General features: G+C 33.3%; 1 protein-coding gene across 10 annotated transcripts; it reads right to left on the reverse strand.

The window, feature by feature from the left end:
• Positions 1–8,032: 8,032 nt before the first annotated feature.
• Positions 8,033–18,084, reverse strand: LOC122318492. 10 transcript variants are annotated; one of them, XM_043135895.1, is made up of 15 exons: positions 17,889–17,998; positions 17,362–17,426; positions 16,373–16,514; positions 15,304–16,118; positions 14,601–14,834; positions 13,681–13,884; positions 13,479–13,544; positions 13,182–13,250; positions 13,016–13,093; positions 10,670–10,843; positions 10,444–10,560; positions 9,463–9,642; positions 9,324–9,370; positions 8,499–8,669; positions 8,033–8,396 (listed from the first exon to the last, which is right to left on the reverse strand). In XM_043135895.1, exons 2-15 carry the CDS (start codon positions 17,407–17,409, stop codon positions 8,300–8,302), a joined length of 2,442 nt encoding a protein of 813 aa, XP_042991829.1. In that variant the 5' UTR covers positions 17,410–17,426; positions 17,889–17,998; the 3' UTR covers positions 8,033–8,299. The 10 variants fall into 10 exon arrangements, with proteins under 10 accessions (XP_042991829.1, XP_042991824.1, XP_042991825.1 ...); XM_043135890.1 differs by having other exon boundaries at positions 8,033–8,669; positions 17,979–18,084; XM_043135891.1 differs by having other exon boundaries at positions 8,033–8,669; positions 17,984–18,037.
• Positions 18,085–19,048: the final 964 nt, after the last annotated feature.

Here is a 19,048-nt window from a genome sequence, read left to right on the forward strand (position 1 = left end):
CAGTTTTGTTTTAAATTAAGCATATTTATACAAAATAATAATACTCTTATAACTATTTTTTTAAACTTATTTTATAAAAATATCCTTAATTTAAAATAGAGTTTCAAAAGAGTTAAATCTATATTTTTACTCTTATGACCGTTGGTTAAAAATCTGCCATGTGTATTTTTCAGGTTAATTATAAAATCAGTGCTTGGCTTTTTAGTTTTTACCTTATTGTGGAAACTTAGATGAGGTTTAAAACATTCACTCTATAGTTGAAAGAGTAATGATATAAGATCATATTTTAAATTGGGTACTTCTGTAAAACGGATATTATTTTTGAGTTATTTTATAAAAATTGTAAATGATTTTGAAAATGGTTGTATATGTATTATTTTATTTTTTAAAAAATTTATAATTAAGTATTTTGGTTTAAAAATTAATTATAATATTTCAAGATCTAAAACCTATTAAATTGTATATAATATAAAATTTAAAAACAAATAAGAAAAAGAAATCTTTGTGGGGGTAGAGGGAACCCCTTCTTGTAGTGTGGAGTGGGTGCGAGCCACCTTGCAAGATGCTGATCCGCACCTATGAGTGGATTTGTGGCATTTGCCAGGTGTCTGTAGCAACAAATCTGGTCATCAGGTGGCTGCAAATTCACGTTACAAACGTATGTACAATGTTTGAAATGTGATGGCCGCGAGGCATCCGAGAAGCCAGGATTTGCTTGCAAGATGACTCGCGGCTACCTTGAGGGTAAATTTGCTAGAACAATGCAGATTTGCTCAGGGAATTATAGTAACTTTGCTCCCTCGCAAACACTCCAAATCTGTTTAATACCATCTCATGAGGGGTTCAACGCTTTGTGTGGTTGCGGGCCTCCCATCAAGTTGGGTGAGGTAGATGTTCCCTCCAGTGCGGGTGGATGCAGTCACCCCACAGACTCTTCAAATCTACTCAGTACTCAACTACCTTATGGCCACCCTGCGAGGATCGGAGGGTGAGGAATGTGTTCCCTCCCATGCTGGTTGGTGCAACCACTTAGGGAAAGAAGAAATATCCCTTAACACCATTCTTATTATTTTAACTTATTTAGTGGTTTTCAAGTTTTAAAATATAATTTTAGGTTTTATTAGTATTTTTTAAATATAGTAGCTGATCTATTATAAATGCTACATGTAATATTTTCTTTATTGGCCGACACATATCATATTTGCTACGTTGCTTATTATGCTGTTAAAAATCTAAAATAGAAGGAGATCTATGACAGTTTATGCTTTCACTCTCTCGAATTGTGCCATTAGTTGGAGATCATCACTACAGTCAAACATTTGTTGTGTCATGGTTTGCAAAATCAAGTAAAGTAGCTAAACTCGTCGGATCAAGGAATTTAGGCATTTTCTATTAGGAGCTAAGCTCGTCGGAGATTGATATTTTTTGTTGATTTTTTTTTTTTCTCGTCCTAGAAACTATTATACCACGCCATAAAGAAAGCTTCCCCCGATAGCTTGGATTTATAATGTTTAATTTCACGTGCGAAATGGATAAGGGTGCATGAACACAACATTCTGTACCCAAAACATAATATCTATGCATTCCATACCGATCACCTCCCACCAAGTCGTGTAAGTGTACGGCATAGAACTTGAATCCCATCCCCCAAAAATGATTATGGAAATTATGAAATTGGATATTGGTTCCATGAATTTTATGCAGTAAGGGTATTTTCATAATCCTCACATGGAAATTATTGAGGAATAAAAAAATAAGGTCATATCTCATACGTAGTTGTATACTTTGTTTTGTGCAGTTTTTGATAATTTTTTTTTTTTTTTTGTGGCGACATGTTTTGGGTATTGTTGTACTGCTAGTTGCTGCTTTGGTGTATTCTATTCTGGTTGCTGGAGTCACTAGTTGCTGTTTTGGTTGTTGCTTTGGTGTATTCTAAACTGGTTGGTGTTTGCTATTTTGGTTGTTGCTTGGAGAAATTTGTATTGTAATGAATTTGTATCAAAATCAACTTTTTGAAACTTGTATTAAGTTGATTTTGATACATGAAATTAGTCACATGTAAGTTTTGAAGTTGATGTTAATCACATGTAAGTTTTGAGTACATATTAATATGTGCCGTTTATGAGCACATGGGAATCATTTTTGGTGTATATAAATTTGATATATTTTATTATATATGGAATTGCTAAATTTGTATGCAAGAAATTTCATATACAGGTTCGGAGTACAGCTAATACATGAACTGGGTGCAGATTTTATGTATTAAAACAATACATGTATTAACCCAGGACATGAAAATTGCGAACTCCATCAAAACAAATTAGGCAAAAAAAAAAAAAATATATATATATTTTATTATTATTTTGTCTCAAATATCCATAAACCAATGTGAAAATTTTGTTTCAATGACAAAGTGGATTTTCAAAAGAGGTGACTTTACATATACATATACATAAACTAATGTGGGTGCTCTAATATAAGGCTACACAATATTATCTATGCCACATTGTTCCACCACACAATTAAACCTTATCCCTCTAATTTTTATTTAATTTCCATCATAAATTATGATAAATATTAACACGTGGGTCTGACCCAGAAATTGAATATCATTCGTGTGGGGTTCCCATGGACAGTGACTAGGGTCACTAGGAGCATACGTATTTCAACCCAAACCCACTTAAATCGAATAGGGGTAGCTCAGCTTGGCCAAACATGTCGACCCTCAAGGTCACATATGGCCGAGTGCTCAACCCATTGTGCTGGCTTAAAGATGAATTGGGTAGGGCTTGTGGTTCAATGAGATAGAGATGCAAGGAAATGACTTTGAACTGCTCTGTCCCTGCCGGCCGCAAGCTGGCAATGATATGTGGCCGGCATCATGTTGCATGGAATATTTGACTTGGACTCCATACTACGCTAGCTTTTACTTTGCATGAACTCATGCGTTGGTTGCCTATGATCATCTTATCTTTGAAATTATACCTTATTCTCATGAATGAAAATACCAAAAATCTTGTGATAATATTTTCAATCAATATCGTAATACATTTAAAATGCTGTTCTTATGCTTAATTAACATCACGACTTCTAATATATATATATATATATATAATATATATATATATAATTTAGAATAAGAATGGATAGTCTATTAATTAAATATGAGTTCTTTTATTTGTAAATCGATAATGTGTAGATCGAACATACCATTAACATCCATGTTACTTGTGTTGTAAGATTTAATTTATAAAATTCAAATTTTAAAATTAATCTTTTAAATCAAATCATTACCATATATTTTTACTAAATATTATTTACACTTCTTGTAAATAGATTTTTTTAATATTAAATATTAATGAAGGGTGGTGCTACTATGCCTTGAATTTGCCCACTATGTGTGCCCCCTAGTACAAATTGCACTTTTTTTCTTTTTTTCCTTTTTAAATATTTTTTTATAATGTTTAAAATTTTTTAAAAAATAAAAAAAATATCAATACACTAATAGTCGCTTCTTTAATCAGTAAGTAATTTTTTTTAAATTAAATATATGATCAGTCAAAATAAGGATGCATACTACCATTATTCATTAATGAAATATGGTTTGGGTGTACGTAGAAACAGCTTGGCACTTAAATCAAGTGATCACAACAGCCACTTACCCACTCAATGCAATATAATATGTGACCCCACTATGTTTCCCCTAATTAAAAATGCCAATAATTTTGGATGTAGATGGGGGCTTAATTGATACGGGAAAATAATATGTTTGGTAATATATAATCTCAAATAATATTTAATAATAATTCTTCTATACTCCTTTAATTTGTAGCGTCCCTAATATGATAATCAATCGATTAATGCTACATACAGTTGTAGAGTATGCAAGTATCGTGCAATCATTTTGAAAAAGAATAAGGTCGTCTAATATTAAAAAATTAATTAATTTTTTTATATGAATTCTGTATTTATTCACTTTTTTCAAAGAGATTACAATAATAGTTTAGTCCAAAGTTGTTTTATTTTATTTTATTTTATTTTGCTACACACATATTTCTATATATATATAGTGGCTTACTTATTTTTTATTATTTTATCAAGTTTCTATTTAGTAAATTTGGATACGAATTTATATATGAACTATAAGTTCATATGACTAACTTTTCATTCATCTATTTGTTGTCGTATAAAACTTTTTATTAATTGTATAAACTACATTAAAAATTAAACTATTTTTTTTTTTCGAAATGGAGGAATACACAACTCCCAACAACGAATGGCCTTTAAGCTTCCAAGATTTATCATATAGAGTTAAAAAATAATTAAGTGGTCGTAGCTGAATTTAAACTTAATTCAGACTTGAGATTTATTAATTTAAGAGTTGAAAAATGATATTGAAGAGATCATAGTCCCAAGCGTACGTAGTCGATCAAGTGATATCACTTAAAATAATCAACTAGTATGAATAATTGCTGATGTTATTGGATTTTGAAAAATCAGAACAGTTCTAAAAAAAATTCGGTAAGTTGTATTTTTTTCTTAAAGAGTCCGTGAGATTTACACATTCTATATATGACTGTAAAAATTATTTCTCTTAAAAAAATCAAACTAATTCTAAAAACAAAGCTCGGTATTTTATTTTATTTTTGAGAAAAAAGGGAATATATGAATGCATGCATGCATGGATTGCCATATTTGTGGTAGACAGGGATGACCCTCAATGAGAAGAAGTTGATGGGAAGTCCTTCTCGGGTGGGTTTGGAATGGAGACAACCTCATAGTCAATAGGTCTGGTTTGTCATCTTTCTTAGAAAGTGAGACCCACCCCATTAGTCTCATTAACCCATGGGCCCACAATATTTGTCATCCACCACTCAATATTGATTCTCTCTTATCTTCCCCTACTCTGATGATCCCTAGCTATATATATAAATGCACTCAACCCTTCAAACCAACAGCAAATGATCAAGTAGAACTCCATGCAAAAACTTCATCCACCAACATTAGAATTACTTCACAAAGTCTGATTCTTGATCAGAAGATATATATATATATATATATATATAGAGAGAGAGAGAGAGAGAGAGAGAGAGAGAGAGAGAGAGAGAGAGAGAGAGAGAGAGAGAGAGAGAGAGAGAGAGAGAGAGAGAGATATGGGAGGTAGTAGCAGCACATTCTCGACAAGAAGTTTGAAGGTCAGGTCATGGCCGAGGGGTTCGAAGCAAATAAGACAGCAGAGGGCTCGGCTTTATATCATATGGAGATGCACTGTGATTCTTTTGTGTTGGCACGACTAAATTATATATGCTTGCTATTGGAGTTGGAGTACTACTCATGAGATCTACCTTCATCATCGGCTAAGCTAAGCTAGAGTATTACCACTAAAACCAGAGATTGATTAATTGTAGTAGTATTTACAACTCAATTAGGTTAGATGACAGATCATGTACTTCAGGAACAGACCTGAATTGGTTTCCATTTTTTCTTTTTAGTTTTATTTTTCTCACGTATTTGTTACGCAAAAATAAATGTATTTATAAGTCTGGTTATTGACATACCGAATATATATATATATATATATATATATGTATATTTCACGATGTACTAACGAAGCAATGCAAGCAAACTTCTATTATCATATGATCAGTAAAGCAATTTAGCTGTAATTATTTGCTGTTTTTGGGGGATGTCAAGTTGTTTAAGAAAGAAGCCAACAACTGATCCATGCCCTCACCATTATATTTCTTTCTTAAAAAGAAGTACTGGAGAAGAATTTGCCTCAGTTTTCCAATAATGAATCCCATTCAGATGGAAGAGGTCTCTGGGAACTCATTCCTACTTAATGCCAGGGATACCCTCTTACTGCATCTACCCTCAATATGATCCAATTCAAACTTATTTTTTATTTTTATTTATTTTTAAATTTTTTGTATATTTATTTATTTTTCTTTGTGGGCAATTCAAGCTTTATTTTCAGTAGGGTAATAATTACATTTCCTAAAAAATAAGATAAAATAAAATTAAAAAGTGGGGATAATAAAATGAAGATATATGTGAGTTCTGTTACATAGTCACTTTTGTATATTTTTTTGAACATTCTACTAATATGATTGATTAAAAAAATTATTTTATATTAAAAAAAAGTGACGCAACCAATCATATGAGTGGAATATACAATAACTTTGATGATATTTGGTGGCTTAGGCTGGTTCTCCAAATTAAAATTATTGGAAATTAAAAATATTCTACAAGCAACTAATAATTATTACATCGATCCCAACTGTAACAACGAATTAAAATTTCAAATTTCGATGTTGATTGTAGAAAAGAATGATAAATTAATGTGATAATACTTTACAAGTACTGTCTCAGACTCATAAGAAGAGAGTCGGAGCCTATTATTATATATATAAATTCGTTCAGCTTACTGTCCATGAAAAGGAACCATAGCTCTCAATTTAGTTTAGATGGGACCCATGATTTCCATAATATGCCCAAATTTTATTGGGGTATTTGAATCATAAACCATATAAATCAGAAATTATTTATTTATTTAATAAATCATAATTTATTTAGGTAGGATTATTTAATGGTCCATATTAAGTCACCGATTTATTAGGTTGGAATGAAGAATGGAATCAAAGACCACGTTTGGAACTTGGAGTCTAATTTTAAGTTGACTCTAACGTTTAAATATCTAACTCTCAAATCATTAAACTCATTTCAACTCAAAACTTTTTACAAGTGGGACTCACAACCTTTTTCAACTTAGCAACTCTTTACGTATGAGACCCACAACTATTTTTAACTTTCAATAAATACATTTAATTAATTTATCTTAACATTTAAACACATCAAAACTTATCTTAGGCAGATTCCACAAAACTCAATCTGCCATCTCAACTTACTATTATTCATAAAAATCTCAACTCATCTCAACTTAACTTAATATCTAAAAGAGCCTAAATAATTGGAATTGATGAAGTTTTTATAGAAAAACACACTCTTTTTGCTTCTTAGTTTGATTATAAAAAATATTTGGAAATATATGATGATTTTGGAAATTTGTTTGAGATTAGGTTTTTGAAAAGAAGAGAAAAATTCTGAATATTTGTTTTTAAAAAATTATTGTATTGGAGTTTGTAGAAGTGGATAGACAAAGTTGAAAATATGTTTGAATATAGGGTGGGGCTACTCACCCTTACCGCTGGGCTTACCGCCCAGTGCAAAATTTTTATTTTATTTTTTTCAATTTTTTTTTTCACAATTTTTTAATTATTTTCTTAATCATTAAGTAAAAAAAAATACACCAATACACTTAAAATCCATTTCTTAATCACTAAATAAAAAAAAATTATTTTTTTCCTGAGCAGTACACTCAAGCGGTACCGCCCGGGCAGCAAAATGGCTTTATCCTTGAATATAATTTTTTAAGATTATATTTGGTAAAGAAAATACTAAAAAGCTCGAAAAATATTAAAAAAAATTTGAAAAATTCTAAAACAATTCCTAAAATACGATGGGACAACACAAAGCCAGCCGTTACCATTGATATGAAAAGAAAAAAAATACGTTTATACTATTCATATCTGTCTATACATTATAATTTTCAAAGTATAAGCTTAATTTTTATTTTTTTAATAGGAATAAGCTTTAATTATATAAAACTAAATCATCAATTATCTTACTTTGATCATTACTAAATAATTATCATTAGTTCTAAATTGTCATAATAATAATATATACTACTTAATTATGCTGAAAAATATTTTTATCATTTAAATTACTAATCTAGCATAGATTTATATGTATAAGATATTATGCCATATTAACTTCAAAGCTCAAAGCATGGAACTTTGCTCGTCCGTTCTATAGTTTTTGACTTTTAAACCTTCTACTGTTATATTCTTTTACATCTTTCTTAAAAAAAACATTTTCCTTATTTAAGGCTTCCTGCAGAGTAATGGAAAATTAGGTATGGTCTCTGCTGGCAATCTCAGTTGACTCTATTAGAGTGATTCTACTCATCATCTCACATTACACACTTTAAACTTTAAATTATTAACACTCCAATAAACTGTCCATTGTCTTACATTTGCACTGTACAAATTGGTACCAATTCACTGCATATGAAAATGGTTCACAATCAATCCCTCAGGGCCATACTACAATCATAAAAGGTTTTGAAAGACCACTTGCACGTACGTATCTTGTAAATAACTTCTATTAGATATATTTTAATTTTGATAAATAATAACTTCTATTAGATATATACTGTAGCATTCCCAATATCTGCAACTTAGCTCTCCAATTCTGCATCTTTGTCCAAGAAATCCCACCCTTCATCCAAAAGAGCTTGGCGTTCAGCTCTAGCTCTAGCTCTTTCCTCTTCAATTCTGCTGTCCATCGATAGGCAGTCAACGGAGGTTGTTGGGCTAATTGTCTTAGGAACCGAAACGGGCGCCACACTTTTGAGGGAAGAGGCTGAGGAAGCTAACCTGTGCTCAGGAACCAGATCAGATGCCTCGGTTTTCACATAAACTTCTCTTTCAGTAGTAGCTAAGATGCAGCTAGTCTGGCTAGATGAAAAGGATTGGCTTAATGGAACATAGTCATCAAACTTCTCTTTCAGCAGCCTCACATCCTGACATATGATGGAAAGCTCTCCTCTGCACCAGGAAAGGTAACAGGACAGTAAACATTTTTCAAATATCATACCAAGTTCAGAAGCAGCACTCGTAAAATTTAATACATACATGCATAGATATGGACCAAGGAGAAACTGATACCAACAAAACAAATATGTGGTTTTACTCAACAAGAATAATTTGGATATGAGACAAATGTTTTCACTAAAATGTTGCCCAAACAAATGTTTCAATTGAAATAAAAGGGGAATAAAAAACTGGGAAAATACAATGTTCTACATTCAGGTTTCAACTTAGTTGATACTAGTTTTAAAATTAAGGAAAAAAAAAATGCAGAGGAAAAGAGATTCATGACCAGAGAAAATATAAAAATATGTTTGTAAAAAATTTTGTGCTCCCTACACCCACTAAACTGACACCATATTCAGGGCCCTGATTATAACAAATGTGACACAACAAACGAGTTGCATCAAATTTAAAATATAGTTCATTTGACCAAATATTTCCAAGAACAATGAATGGCTGCACACACAACGCGCATTTGCGTGCGCACACACCCTCTCGCTTCCCCAGCACACTAAGGGAGCGAGAGAGTATGCAGAAGCCTACTAATGATTGTCTGTACAATGAAGTGCGGGTACAAACTTCATTTGAACGAAACAGAATTAAACTTACTGCAGCATATCGACAATTCGACCTCGGTCCATCAGAAACTCCCGTAACTGCAAGAAAGCATAATTTGATTACATCATAAATCATTGTCATTTCTTTTTACTTGAAGAAAAGGGCCACAATGAGCAAACAAAGTAGCTACCCTGGAATTCTCCTCTGCCTTATCTTCTAGCATCTTTGACTCCTGAATGACCTTCTGCATAATCGCTTCTTGTATGGCAAGAGCATTTTGAGCGGATTCTTCTTTTTCTATCCTTTCCTGCTCAGCTGCTTTCCTCAACTCTTCTGCTGTGGCTACTCGTGCCTCCAGAGTTAGGTGCATCTGGAAGGGAAACAAGAAAACCCAAAAGTAACAAATCTTCCAATTTGGTCACATCTTGTCATACCCTTCATACAAACGGACATAGAACCATCGTTATTCATGGATAATATTGTTGAAATCATTTCGAACTTTTTAATAGGGTTAGAGCAACTTAGTTGGGCTAGCCAAACCCTTCTTTGCACAGGTGAGAAAGATTATGTGATTGCTGTGCAAAGAAGACATGATTCAAACCTTCTTTTGGAAATCTCAAACCAAAACCAATTTTCGACCCCGATCTCTTCTCATTTGTTTTGATATTACCAAACCCAGCCTAGCCTTCATCAATCACACTAAAGCAGAGCACCCAACTATGACAAGGCCCCCTTAAGGGTTAGGTTAGTCAATCCGGCCCCACTCTTAGTTATCATCTCATTTCTTGTCTGATCGTCTTCAAGATCGTCTGAACTGTATTAATTATGATAATGTGTTTAGGGAAAATAAACTTCTTATGCATAAGATATAGGGGAAAGAGTAAATAAAGAGAAAAGATAAGTTTGGGTATTTTCCTTTTGTTACAAAGGTACAAGAAAAGGGCAAGAGATGAATCTTCTATTAAGCTCCAACTCCTTTGAGGGAAAATCGGAAAAAGGCTTACTTAAGAGTTTTCTATCTCAATGTTTATCTCCTCCCCCTTTCCCACCCTCATGGAGAAGGCAAGGTAAACAAATAATTACAAAAGCAAACACCGCTACAATAATGACAATCAACTGGTGGTCAAAAGGCATGGTGTTCGGTGATGAGGGGTAACAAAATTTTAAATACCTCATCAAGTATTGCAAGGGATCTATCCCTTTCATCAGACATGCTGAGCAGCTGAGATTGAAGATCCCTCACTTCAGTTGCTAAAATTGCCTTCTCTCCATACACTTCTCCTGCATGCTGCAAAGGTAGAGCTATAGGCTCAGTTTTTATCATTATTAACTAAAGAACATATCAATCCAAAAATCAGCAATTCTAAATACTATGTATTCAATTGTTATTTTACAACCATGTTATTTGCTTCCTTTGCATGTGCCAACGTTTGTTTCATTTCTTCCACCCTGACCAGAATATCCAGCCCTCCCTGACAAGCTTCTGCTTTGGCTTGCTCTGCAGCTTTCTCCTGGAATTCCATTTCTCTCATCATGTTGATCACTCTCTCCATGGCTGAAAGCAAGGTTTTCTGCACCATAGGTAACTGATCAGTGACTTTCAATTAAAATGATCCATAGCATGAAGGAGTCAGATGGCAACAAATATTTATAGATTATAGTTTACTCGACATATCTGTATGCATTAAATAGAGCTAACATTAGGCATGGGTTAAGTCCACCTCAACAACGATGAAACATCTGAAACCCTCCCTGTTCAAAATTTCAAAGTCATCATTTACATCATGCATCATTCCCTATTCAAAATTTCAAAGTCACATTACAATACCGTTTTGCCTAATTTAACCACCTAAATATAATACACGATCATATTCGAGTTTTCATGAACTTTCAAAGAGCCTCCCAAATGAACACAACTTCCTTCCTTTTGTTGCAAAGAGATTGGCAAAGAAGATAAAGGACTCAAACCCAAGGTCATAATTATTTTGATCAAAAAACTCAGCGTTATCACCCTGAAGTTGGAGTACAGGAAAATATTTTGTTTTGTTTTCTTCGTTGACTTGGAACCTCACCAAGGCAAGCCATAAACCTGGGAATACAATACCACTCACCAGAATTGTGTATAAAGTAATTTATGGGAACTCGTAGTGCAAAAACCAAACCCAAGATGTCTAAGTCTACAGCTCATCCCAAGCCCAACCTTTGACCACTAGGTTGCACTCAAATGAGTGAGTATGGGAGAAATTACAAACATAATAAATATGCATATGTAAAATTATATCCTTGTGCCTTCCTCTGTGTCCTTTCCTATGCTGTATTAACTGGAAGCGTGTGCTTCTCTAATCTAGGAAGTAGATCTTCATAAACTCTCAAAGATTACATAAGCTACAATCCAGTTTATAAATTGCATTGAAAAAGGTTTGACTATAACCACCTCTACAGAGGTTCCACAACATCAAGTATCTTCATCGTCTTGCTTTAGGAAAAAACAGTATCTTCATCGCCTCAAGGAATTTGAATTTAACTAGGCAAAAAACTGATTGGAATATGCCAATATGCAGAGCTTAATGACTGACTGGCCAGCTGGGAGCAAGGACACTTCAATTATAATTTATTTATCTAAAAACTCAAAAAACTTATTGAGTCAATACAGGAGAAATTACAGACATAATAACTTTGTATACAAATGTCTCTCTCTATCCTTTTATCTATCTGTTAATCGTCTGACCGTGTTTGTATCTCTAATCTAGAACTAAAGATCTTCATAGATTCTCAAGCATCTTCATTCTTTTTTAAGTAATAAAACACAAATAGCTTGCCATGAAAGAATTTAAATTTGAATCAGGGATACAAACAAGCATTTCAAAGAATTTGAATTTAACTAGGCATGAAAAACAATTGGAATATAACCATATGCAGAGCATAACAACTGGAAGCAAGAAATTTACAGAACTCTTCAAGTGTTTATAAAGAAATGCAGAGGATTTTGTATTGATATCACTGCATTGAAAGTAGAGAAAAGTCACAAGGAACTGAATCAGATTAATTGGCAAGCTTCACAGTGAAAACATATATATGCTAAGAGCAGTCAAATTTTGGCTAATATCACATACTTTGGCCTATTCCATTCAAAACCTATTCCCACATTGGATTATCCATATACTCTCTCTATAATACTAAAATATTATTAATTATTATTTTTTTACCTAATTTATTTGTCACATTTTTCAGTTCTACCGATCATATGTTAATTAATAATCATATTCTAAATAAATTATTGTTTAAACAATCATATTTTCAATGGTCATTTAACGCTAATATCTAAAAAAATCTTTGATCAAACTCATCTAAAATTCCATATAATTGTCTTAATTACCAGCCAAATCATATTTTCAATGGTGATTTGATGACAATGAATTGAATGTATTATGAATCAGTATTTGTAGAGGACGTTTCCAACAGCCCCTGCAGCTAACGTGTCGTGATAGTTTCTTTTGCACCAAGTGTAGTAATTACCATCTTGCATCGATTAAAGAGAGCACTAAAAAAAAAAAGAACCCTTTCAGACTGTCCATATCCTCTCACAACCATATTCTCACAATCACAATCCACAATATAAGTGCAAACAAAACAAATAAACACAAATAAAACCTCAATATAATTACAAATAAAACCTGTCCATAACTCCTTCCAGCACAAACAATACAATATGTTGGATTATGAATCAGTGCACGCAAGCTTACATCTTTCGGAGGAAAGCCCTCAATAGTGGGGTTCATACCCATCCTTGAATTAACTGCTCCAAGCTTCATCGAGAGGAACTGCAAGATCCAATAAATACAGCAATAGTTCAAGTTCTGCAGTCTAATGAAAATTATAATGAGGTGAAATGGCAACAGAGACACAAACCTGAACCTGGTGTTGCAGCGACTGGATGTAATTAATTATCTCATCAAGGACAACGACTTTTCCAGTAACCTGTTCAGAGGGCAAGGAAACAGTCAAAGCAGAGTTGAAGCCGAAATCACGCTTTCAGATTTTTGCATAGATATTATTAAGACTAATCTACTTATGATATAAGAAAAGAGAACTTGACTTATTAAAGACAAAATCCATCATTTTTTATATGCTAGATTGTATAGAACTAATCAGCATAATCACAGTAATAGTACCTATATCAAACAACCAACAAGAAAAGTTATATACCTTGTTACATCCAGGGACCAAATCTCGGAGAATTTTCATCCTCTCACTGATCTTCTCCCTCCTTACCTGTCAATATGGGTCTGCTAAGTAACATTGTTTTCCAAATAATTGTGCTTAAAATATCATCAAATTCGAGCTTTTTATTTTCTGGAATAACTACATGATTGGAAATGACAACTTCAAGGAGACAGAAGGGAATTACCCTCTCTGCTAGACTATGGCTATCAGTAGCTTGGTCCTTTCTCGCTCTCATGTGAATATAGTCTTGCTTGGGTGGCTCGGAAGGTTCAGTGCTTTCTTCAGCTGACTTGATGCCAGGCGTTGAACTAGCTTCCACTTCAGCTCTTGAACCCTCATTCTCATCTCGGGATCCAGATAGTTTTATCTGTTTACCATTTAATTCTTTCTGTTCCAACAGAGTAAGCATGTTTTAATCTAGAGTTTGAAAATGAGTACTACAACTAAGCAGATAAACAAATAAGTCATCAAAGTTGCACCCATCCCATGGCGCTTAATTCCACAAGAATTCAAACTTCCACCTCGTGGTTTAGACAACAAAATCTTAATTCTCTAATAAAAAAAAAGAAACGCATAATATATTTGTGGCAGACCATGCTTTTTTTAAAAAATTATCCAAAGACCTACTAAATCCCAAGAACGTGTGGTAAAAGAAACCATTTGAATCCGAAAGTTCCAATTTGGCGTCAAGCGCAATGACAAAAATGCTCAGCATAACTTGGTTCTGTTTCCTCTTTCTTTTGGAAGTTTTTTTGGACAGAAAAGAATTCTGAGCATAAATTTTAAACACTTTACACCATTTTAAAAAATTACACAGAAAAATATGCCCACTCAAATTAAGCCTTCCATTCAAGCTTTTCATCAATCCAAACCAAAACACAAACAACAAGAACATAAGACTCAAAATCATAGTTTTCTTGTATACGTTCAGTGTACTTGGTTACTCCTATTGATATATATATATAAAATATTTTTACTTATAAAAAAAATAAGACTCAAAATCATAGCATTTATTCTGCAATTCTTGCTTCCATTTCCCATTAACCAAATGGAGTACCGAGCGAAATAAAATCAAACCAAACAAGTGAAAAACAAGCGACCAACCAATTCATTGGCACTACTAGTGGAAACCATCATCGGGGACTTGTCCTCCGGGCTCACTTCTTTCCTCTTCTTCCCATCACCACCACCACTCCGCTCCAGCACCTTCGATTCCTTGGCCGGCCCGTCACGATTCGCAGAGCTCTCCCCGAACCCAGCAGGTGTCTGACCCAAGTTACCCACTGAAGCCCCAGTCACCTGCTGGGCTGGGCGCCAAATGGCCAAATCTCGACCAAGCTGTATGCGGATGGGTTCACAGTTGAGAACGAATATTCATTTTATCTACGGAGAGAAAAGCGCGGCTTGGAAGGGGAATAGAGAAATTCGAGGGAAAAGAGAGAGAGGGTAGTTGGTCGGAACACTTAATTGAATAAAATACACATTTGATCGAGCTACAGTAACTCGCCAAATATGACCCCAAGGTGCGAGTTAGTGTAGCTCAAAGCCAATTTTATTTCGACTTGCCTAATCCAATGCAGGTGTTTTAATGTAATATTAGGCAAATATTTGGATTTGCCTAATCCAATGAGGATGATCTAAGCCTGAACAAAAGTATCAAAGATCAAACATTTACTGGCTACTATTAAGTGAATCAAGTTGAAATAGAATTCTATTTGACATGACGTTCATGAGGAACAACAGATGGGATTATACTTTAAGTCAAAGGCATTATTCAAAAGCTTATAAAAACTAAATTTAAGAGTACCTTGTTCTTTTTGGCATGTACAATGATCTCTTCAAGAAGATGAATTTTACATTCTTGGTCAGAATGGGTAACTATGGTGTCCGGTTTTGGCTCATCCTCAACACCATTCATTTCACTGTCAAAATAGTCTTGCCTGAAAGTGACATCTGAGGAACCACTGGCCAATAGAGTATGTTCTTTGATAGATGTTGGAACCGGCACAGGCACAGATTTTCTCACCACAGAGCTATCTAAGCACAATTCTTCTTTCTGGCATTCTCCAGGGACAAAAATATTAGATTCATCATCCATAGGAAAGTCAAAATCTTTCCTATCAAGATCCAGATCATTTGCAATGACCTTGACAGCACCCTTTTGATTTATCAAAGGTGTGGTCATGACAAGGGGGTTCATCCCTAACCCAATTTCGATACCATTTCCCCGAGAAATCAGATCCTCACCCTTAGTATAGCCACAAAATTCTTTCTGATAATTCTTACCTCCATGCAACATTGCATTTGATGTGGCACTGACAATCTCCTTCAACCCCACTTTGACACTGTTGTCTTGAGCATTTTCCAATAAAATCACTTCATCATTTTCAGTATATCCACATGGCTGATTGTTAACTTTATTTGCATCATAAATATCTGAAACTGTAGATTCATTCAGTGCCTCAACTATAGGTGTTGCATCAGCATGATGAACACCAGAGCTATGGTCAGTCTCCTTGGCATCATCACAAGCTATTGGACATGGTTCTAAAGAGGGCCCCACATCTGCTGTGACAATTAATTGCTGCTGGCTCAACAAGTCCATCTGCTTCTTAATTCCTACTGCATATTCATCGTGTAATGTATAATAAATAAATCAATCACATCACTTGCCCAATCTAATGGCTATTCAACTGTGTGCATAAGAAAATAAGAAAAAAAATAAACAGAAGTACAAAGGAAAACCCAGGCACAATCCAGGGCTGATGCAACATATAATGAAACATGTATAATCCTGGACATAAAGTAATTACAACAATCAACCAAATCACAATCCTGGAAATTATGAAGGGGAAAGGTTTTCAAATAAAATATACCATTATCATTCTCAGGAAGATTAGAAGGACCAATGGAATGAAGGGAAAAATAAGGGATAATCTCACTAAGAACAGCAAGCGCAGCTTGGTCAGCATCCTTGGAATTTTCAATAGCAACAACCCTCAGCAAACGAGAATCAACCTATGCAAAATGAGATGCAAAATATATCTTCAGTCAGATAGAAGAAAAGATTTATTTATTTATTTTTATGAGTAAGATATAAGAGAAGAAAATGTAGACAAATTAACATAGGCAGGAAAGAAAAAGTAAACACATAAACAAGACAAGCTATGTGGGTAAAATGCTTAGGCCAAGCTGTAATATCCAAGATTGACTATGGGAGGGTTATGAATGGAATCCTATATTGCCTAGCTGGAGGTTCTAGTTGTTTATTATGATTTCGAGGGACTTCACTCGTCATATTGACAAATCATTTTGGAGTATAAGTTCAAATGTGGCTTGAGCTTTCCTTGGGTCTTTACAAATGGTATCATAGCTAGCCTCCAGCCAAAAGTATGGAATGTGAGACATGCCACTCACAAAAGGAATGGCTTGACAGTGATGTCCAGGATTTAAGAGGCAAATTGTAGTACCCTGGATTGAATATAGGAGTGTGGTGACTCTTGAGCAATTACACAAACATTTGGTTAAAAAAATTAAAAGAAAACATTATTCGCTTTAAATCCCATTTGAAGAGTGTCAGGATATTCGGATACCAAGGAGAAAACGCTGCTCAAATAAACTACAAAGACACTCCTTTTCACTCATAGACAATGAAACTAAAGCACAATTTATCATTCAGATTAATCAAAACTTCAAATACCATGATTTTTCTTTGATTGGTAATAAATAAATTACCATGAGATTGAGTGGGAACAAATAAAGACAACCAAATAAAGCGGAAAATTATTATAAAAAAAGAGAGTAAAATTAAATTAAATTGACCTTTCATTATGATACCAATTATTCAATGAAATGAGTTTAATACCATTGGAAATATTTCCTGCAAGCATCGATAAACAGACTTGAAGCCCATCTCCAAGAACTTCTATTCTGCACAGGAGGAAACAAAACAGTCAAATTGGCTAACCGATTCCCTAAACACTAAATTACTAATAATCATGAAAAGGTAAATGAAAAACGCGGGAAGAGAGAAATCAAGTTAACACCAGCGAATTATTTCAGACTAACATAAAGACATACAAAAAACTCAAATCGTCTGTACGGTTTCCAATAGAATATAGGGGAAACATAAATTTGGTTTCCTTTTTAACTAAATTTGGGGGGTGGGAAGAATGAATATAAAAGGAAAGATAAAAACAATGACACTCATGTGAACACAGAATTTATCAACAACAGTAGGTCAAGCTAAGAAACCATGATGCTCTGCCCAAATGCGTAGAGAGAAAGGGAAAAAAATTATAAAAAAAAAAATGAAAAGAAAATAAAGGAAAAGAAAGAATTTGACATAAGGGTTGTCAATAACCAGGCGAAAGAGGAAAAAAATATACGCACAAAAAGGTTGAGAGCTTTATTTTCTCCTTCGTTTCAATTTCCTTTCCGTTCTCAGAAACGAAATATAGAAAGGGAGAGAAAAGCACTGACCTTACCAGAGTGACTGTGACGGACAAGGATTGGTAAACGTACTTGCAGGGTTCAATGAACACAGAAGTCATCAGGATATGGGCGTCATTTTGGCTTTTCCACGAGGGCCTTTTCGCTATGACGAAAAACAATTCCATGGCAGACGGCGAGATGCCAGACGACATATTCAAAAAAAAAAAATAATAATAATAAATGATAAATATACAATAATTAATTTATCTAATAGTTTTTTATGATTATAAACATACGATTCTACGATCCTGTGTTAGGCCTAATTTGCGTATTAAGATACTCTCGTCTTATTTTATTTGATCTTATTTTAATATTTAAATATTATTGATATAAATATTTTTAATTTTTAATTTTTAACTTTATTATCTAATCATTATAATTTTTTCAAATATCTTAGATAAATATTACTTCTCTTGCTAGGGGCTCTCATTGGATTTTTTTAAATATTTTTTAACTTAATGAATAAGAAAATATTTTTTAATGATATTATTAATATTTTTTTAAATATTTAAAAATGTTAAAAAATAAACAAAAAAAAAATTTATTACATGAAATGCACTAGCAAGAGGCCCTAGCAGGAGCATTCAACGGTGGCTATAGAGCCACCTAATTTCTAAACGATTCAACTTTTTTTAAATTTTAAAATAAAAATAATATTAAAAAAATATTATAACAATATTTTAAGTTCATAATATTTTTATTCAATTTTTTGTCTCGATTTCCAAAATCTCGTAAAATCTTAGTTCAAACAATTTCACTATTATGTATAAATTATTTCACTATTATTCTTTACATATCATTTCATCTTATCTTATCATCCAAACATATTTTTAAACTTTTTATTTATTTATTTGATGTTAGAATTGCATGGAATAGTTCATACTTTTCCTTATTTTGCTATGAATTAAGGAAAACATGTTTCACTTGGTTCATGGGGACCATATGGTCTTGACTTCACCAAAAATTTGAAAATGGATGTAATAATATTACTTTTTTTTGAAATGAAAACGAAATTTCATTAATAACACTCAACAGAAACTTGCTTGTCTGAAACAATA

This window comes from Carya illinoinensis, chromosome 8 (genome assembly GCF_018687715.1).
Source record: "Carya illinoinensis cultivar Pawnee chromosome 8, C.illinoinensisPawnee_v1, whole genome shotgun sequence".
NCBI lineage: Eukaryota > Viridiplantae > Streptophyta > Magnoliopsida > Fagales > Juglandaceae > Carya > Carya illinoinensis.